Raw genomic sequence first — 6740 nt, forward strand, 5'->3', positions numbered from 1 at the left:
GGAACTGAAGGAACTGGTGGAACTGGTGGAACTGGTGGAACTAGTGGAACTGATAGAACTAGTGGAACTGAAGGAACTGAAGGAACTGGTGGAACTGAAGGAACTGGTGGAACTGGTGGAACTGGTGGAACTAGTGGAACTGATAGAACTAGTGGAACTGATAGAACTAGTGGAACTGAAGGAACTGAAGGAACTGGTGGAACTGGTGGAACTGGTGGAACTAGTGGAACTGATAGAACTAGTGGAACTGGTGGAACTGAAGGAACTGGTGGAACTGGTGGAACTAGTGGAACTGATGGAACTAGTGGAACTGGTGGAACTAGTGGAACTGATGGAACTAGTGGAACTGGTGGAACTAGTGGAACTGATGGAACTGGTGGAAGTAACTTACTCAAATTCCTAGAATCTCTGCCTGTATTTGATGTTGGTATTTACTGTCCCTGAGTCTATCAAACTGTATGGTGGAATTATACCTCTGCTAGGCAGTGACAGAAGACTATGTTTTTCTCTGTTCTGCAGCTGTATAAGAGGTTTTTTGTGATTACCTTCCTGGGGTCTATCCTATGGATCGCTGCCTTCTCCTACCTCATGGTGTGGTGGGCACATCAGGTAAGTTATACTAACTGCATCCCCAGGCTTTTGTACACAGTGGACGAGTCTAATGTACAAGACTAGTAGAATAATAAAAGAAGGCTGGTAAAAGAGGAAGTCTTCCTTTTGGCACTACCACTACTGAGTCAAATAGAACACTATTAGAACCAACACCCTGTGTTCCTCTCACTACCACTACTGAGTCAAATAGAACACTATTAGAACCAACACCCTGTGTTCCTCTCACTACCACTACTGAGTCAAATAGAACACTATTAGAACCAACACCCTGTGTTCCTCTCACTACCACTACTGAGTCAAATAGAACACTATTAGAACCAACACCCTGTGTTCCTCTCACTACCACTACTGAGTCAAATAGAACACTATTAGAACCAACACCCTGTGTTCCTCTCACTACCACTACTGAGTCAAATAGAACACTATTAGAACCAACACCCTGTGTTCCTCTCACTACCACTACTGAGTCAAATAGAACACTATTAGAACCAACACCCTGTGTTCCTCTCACTACCACTACTGAGTCAAATAGAACAAATGATTCCTATTAGAACCAACACCCTGTGTTCCTCTCACTACCACTACTGAGTCAAATAGAACAAATGATTCCTATTAGAACCTAACACAACACCCTGTTTCTGTCAGGTGGGAGAGACCATAGGCATCTCAGAGGAGATCATGGGCCTAACCATCCTGGCTGCAGGAACGTCCATTCCTGACCTCATCACTAGTGTTATTGTGGCCCGTAAAGGACTGGGAGATATGGCTGTGTCCAGCTCTGTGGGCTCCAACATCTTCGATATCACCATGGGGTGAGTACCATCACTTCACACTGGATGATATTAAACTACACTAAAGCTACCCTTTAAGAAAAATAAAGTTTACTTTATTAACTAAAATGTATTTTAAAAGCTAGTTCCCTACATCCCAAACTACTTAGTTATAAATTACCATATCTCAATCTGGAATGTAATAGACTACAAATGGCAAGAATAGATTACTCTGGAGAAGGGGATTTTTCCCTGCAATCTGGAGCCATAATCATGCTTCATTCTATTTAAAAAAATATGTATATTTTTTATGCATATCTAAGCATACCCCATGAGCTGTCTGTATCTTCCTGACTTGGTGGCTCTTTTTATAAAGAAACTAAACTCTGCATCTCTGCTAAAATCCGGGTAAAGGATTGAAAGGAATGTGAGTCTTATTCAGTACATGTAGTTATTGCCCGCTTGCTAAAGTCTAGCAACTTTGCCAGCAGACATGCCAGCTAAGATGGTTGGGACAAGCTAGCTACTCTAACTTGATTGATAACATGAAATGGCTTCTTGGTAGCTACTTATGAGGTTGGGAATTTGGGAACATATCTGGGCAAGCTAAAGCCAACTTCATAAAATTGCTATGTGGTTAGTATTATTACAGAGAAACAAAAAATGTAATAAAAAACAGGTCAAATTACATTTTAGTCAACGCTCTTATCCGGTGCAATTAGGCTTAAGTGCCTTGATCAAGGGCACATCCACATATTTTTCAAATTGTCGGCTAGGGGATTCGAGACAAACCTTTCAGTTCCTGGCCCAACGCGCTAACCGCTAGGCTACCGGCTGCCCTATTTGAGGGAGCATGTGCCGCTGTGCCCCCTATGGGCATGTCGCCACTGCTCTGGAATCAGATGTTAACCAAATGTGTAATTTTGCCTATTAAACACAAAAACTATGTTTTAAGTGAGAATTAGGCAGGTCTGTCGCAGAAAAAATTAAATTAATTCTTGCTTAGTTCACCCATATTTTATTTTTGTAAATAACAGTAGTATGTAGTTCCAGTAGTAAGCTACACCGCTACATGGTAAAACAGGGATTATGGCCGAATACAAACAGTGTAGTTATTCCTTCCACAAGGTAATCAAACAAGCGAAATGTCAGTATAGGGACAAAGTGGAGTCGCAATTCCATGGCTCAGACACAAGATGTATGTGGCAGGATCTATAGACAATCACGGACTACAAAAAAAAACAGCCACATCACAGACACCGACGTCTTGCTTCCAGACAAACTAAACACCTTCTTTGCCAGCTTTGAGGATAATACAGCGCCACCGACGGGGCCCGCTACCAAGGACTGTGGGCTCTCTTACTCCATGGCCAACGTGAGTAAGACATTTAAACGTGTTAACCCTCGCTTGGCTGCTGGCCCAGACGGCATCCCTAGCCGCGTCCTCAGAGCATGCACAGACACGCTGGCTGGAGTGTTCACGGACATATTCAATCTCTCCCTATCCCAGTCTGCTGTCCCCACATGCTTCAACATGGCCACCACTGTTCCTGTACGCAAGAAATCAAAGGAAATTGAACTAAATGACTAGCACTCACTTCTGTCATCATGAAGTGCATTGAGAGACAAGTCAAGGATCATATCACCTCCACCATACCTGTCACCTTAGACCCACTTCAATTTGCTTACCACCCCAATAGGTCCACAGATGATGCAATCGCCATAACACTGCACACTGCCCTATCCCATCTGGACAAGAGGAATACCTATGAAAGAATTATGTTCATTGATTATAGCTCAGCATTCAAAACCATAGTACCCTCCAAGCTCATCATTAAGCTAGAGGCCCTGGGTCTCAACACCACCCTGTGAAATTGGGTCCTGGACTTCCTGACGGGCCGCGCCCAGGTGGTGAAGGTAGGAAGCAACATCTCCACTTTGCTGGAGCCCCACAAAGGTGTGTGCTCAGCCCCCTCCTGTACTCCCTATCCACCCATGACTGCGTGGCCATGCACGCTTCCAACTCAATCATCAAGTTTGCAGACGACACAACAGTGGTAGACTTGATTACCAACAATGATGAGACAGTCTACAGGGAGGAGGTGAGGGCACTCGGAGTGTGGTGTTAGCAAAACAACCTCTCACTCAACGTCAACAAAACAAAGGAGATGATTGTGGATTCAGGAAACAGCAAAGGGAGCACCCCCCTATCCACATCGACAGGACAGCAGTGGAGAAGTTGGAAAGTTTTAAGTTCCTCGGTGTACACATCACGGACAAACTGAAATGGTCCACCCACACAGACAGTGGGAGGCTGAAGAAATTTGGCTTGTCACCTAAAACCCTCACAAACTTTTACAGATGCACAATTGAGAGCATCCTGTTGGGCTGCATCACCTCCTGATACAGCAGCTGCACCGCCCACAACCGCAAGGTTCTCCGGAGGGTGGCGCGGTCTGCAACATGCATCACCGGGTGCAAACTACCTGCCTTCCAGGACACCTACACCACCCGATGTCACAGGAAGGCCAAAAAGTTAATCAAGGACAACAACCACCCGAGCCACTGCCTGTTCACCCCACTACCATCCAGAAGGCGAGGTCAGTACAGGTGCATCAAAGCTGGGACCGAGAGACTGAAAAACAGCTTGTATCTTCAGGCCATCAGACTGTTAAACAGCCATCGCTAACACAGAGAGGCTGCTGCATACATACAGACTTGAAATCACTCGTCATTTTAATAATGCTACTTTAATAATGTTTACATATCTTGCATTACTCATCTCATATGTATATACTGTATTTTAGACCATCTATTGCATCTTGCCTATGCCGCTCTGTCATTGTCCATCCATATCTTTATATGTATATATTCTCTAACCCTAACCCATGGTTAAACAGTAGCGTGTAGTTCCAGTAGTTAGCTACACCGCTACATGGTAAAACAGTAGCGTATAGTTCCAGTAGTTAGCTACACCGCTACATGGTTAAACAGTAGTGTGTAGTTCCAGTAGTTAGCTACACCGCTACATGGTAAAACAGTAGTGTGTAGTTCTAGTAGTTAGCTACATCGCTACATGGTAAAACAGTACTGTGTAGTTTCAGTAGTTAGCTACACCGCTACATGGTAAAACAGTACTGTGTAGTTTCAGTAGTTAGCTACACCGCTACATGGTAAAACAGTAGTGTGTAGTTAGCTACACCGCTACATGGTTAAACAGTAGTGTGTAGTTCCAGTAGTTAGCTACACCGCTACATGGTAAAACAGTAGTGTGTAGTTCCAGTAGTTAGCTACACCGCTACATGGTAAAACAGCTGTTAACTACTGAAAACACTACCAACATTTGAAGCTACTCCAAAATGTATTGAACTTCCTAGATGTAGTTCATTAGTCCCCAGAACTATGGGATACCATCCTCTAACTCGGTGGTTCAGGCTCTGAGAAAGAGGCTAAAAGGACTATGAAAAAAAGGGGTTATGAGTCGAATTGCTTAAAATTTGTCAACCTAGCTGTACAAGGTAATAATATCTTTTTCCCCCTCCCCCCCCCCCCCCCCCCCCCCGCTCAGCCTGCCAGTCCCGTGGTTAATGTGGTCATCGTTCCATGGTTTTGCTCCGGTGCCCGTCAGCTCCAACGGTCTGTTCTGTGCCATCGTGTTGCTCTTCCTCATGCTCCTCTTCGTCATCATCAGTATTGCTGTGTGTAAGTGGAAGATGAACAAGATGCTGGGGTCTACCATGTTCATTCTCTATTTTGTCTTCCTGGTGCTGAGTGTTCTGCTAGAGGACAGAGTTATCATCTGTCCTGTGTCCATCTGACACTCTTTTGTCTTCCTGGTGCTGAGTGTACTGCTACAGGACAGAGTTATCATTGATTGATTGATTGACACACACACGCACACATTGACACACACACGCACACACACAAATGCATACACACACACACACACAGAAACATACACACACATGCTGGAGGATCAAGTCATTATATGCTCTGTTTCCATCTGAGTCTGATTGTGTGAGGCCTCACTTTTGAGTTTAAAGAAAGTCGCTAACTAGCGTTTGCGAGTAGATACCATAGACGTCCAGTCATTGCGCTAACACTAGTTAGCATTGGCTCGCGAAACTACCTCAAATTTTCTTATTATTGGATGCAGAGACATACAGATGGTATCCATGAGTTCATCTGACTCTGGGTCAGTAGATAAAGGGCCCCATCTGACTCTGGGTCAGTAGATAAAGGGTCCCATCTGACTCTGGGTCAGTAGATAAAGGGCCTCATCTGACTCTGGGTCAGTAGATAAAGGGCCCCATCTGACTCTTGGTCAGTAGATAAAGGGCCCCATCTGACTCTGGGTCAGTAGATAAAGGGCCTCATCTGACTCTGGGTCAGTAGATAAAGGGCCCCATCTGACTCTGGGTCAGTAGATAAAGGGCCTCATCTGACTCTGGGTCAGTAGATAAAGAGCCTCATCTGACTCTGGGTCAGTAGATAAAGGACGTCATCTGACTCTGGGTCAGTAGATAAAGGGCTTCATCTGACTCTGGGTCAGTAGATAAAGGACCTCATCTGACTCTGGGTCAGTAGATAAAGAGCTTCGTTGCCAACATCCCGAAGTATCCCTTCAACATTTTTCATTGGTAGCACTGGTGCTCCCAACTTTTAAAAAGTTAGGAGCACCACATGAAACTTACCGTAATTTCTGGACAATAAGCCGCAACTTTTTTCCCAGGCTTTGAACCTCGCGGCTTAAACAATGACGCGGCTAATATATGGATTTTTCCCGCTTTCAAATAAAAAAAATGTAAAAACACATTCTGTGACGTGCTCAGTTTTTTGGCGGCATGAAGCTTTCATTAGACCAATGAAATTCGTGAACGGGTTAAGGTCAAACAACTTTTTTGTTTACTCTTTAGATTAAATCGAGCTCTCTCAAACTTCCCATCATTCTGATTACGGTAGTCATTTTGTCACCCTCATCATGGCAAAGACACAGAGAAATGCATATGATGCAGCTTTCAAGTTGAAGGCGGTTGATCTGGCTGTTGGAAAAGGAAATAGAGCTGCTGCACGGGAGCTTGGTCTTAATGAGTCGATGATAAGACGTTGGAAACAGCAGCGTGAGGAATTGGCTCAGTGCAAAAAGACAACTAAAGCTTACAGCTAATTTATTATTTTTTGTTACAAGCCGTGTTTCGTTAAAGCCTATTTATTTTTGTTACAAGCCGTGTTTCGTTAAAGCCTATTTATTTTTGTTACAAGCCGTGTTTTGTTAAAGCCTGTGTAAAGTTCATTTGTTTCAATGTACCGGTAGGCACCTGCGGCTTATAGACATGTGCGGCTTATTTATGTTCAAAA

General features: G+C 44.1%; 1 protein-coding gene across 1 annotated transcript in view; it reads left to right on the forward strand.

Annotated features, from left to right (window-relative positions):
- Positions 1 to 5242, forward strand: part of slc24a1 (solute carrier family 24 member 1) — a 40310-nt gene extending 35068 nt beyond the window's left edge. The window contains exons 8-10 of the mRNA XM_029757504.1: positions 520 to 609; positions 1258 to 1424; positions 4951 to 5242. Coding sequence (XP_029613364.1) covers positions 520 to 609; positions 1258 to 1424; positions 4951 to 5200 — 507 coding nt within the window. The 3' untranslated portion in view covers positions 5201 to 5242. The remainder of the gene's footprint in view (positions 1 to 519; positions 610 to 1257; positions 1425 to 4950) is intronic.
- The last annotated feature ends 1498 nt before the right edge of the window (positions 5243 to 6740 follow it).

The sequence above is a fragment of the Salmo trutta genome, chromosome 7 (genome assembly GCF_901001165.1).
Source record: "Salmo trutta chromosome 7, fSalTru1.1, whole genome shotgun sequence".
Taxonomy (NCBI): domain Eukaryota; kingdom Metazoa; phylum Chordata; class Actinopteri; order Salmoniformes; family Salmonidae; genus Salmo; species Salmo trutta.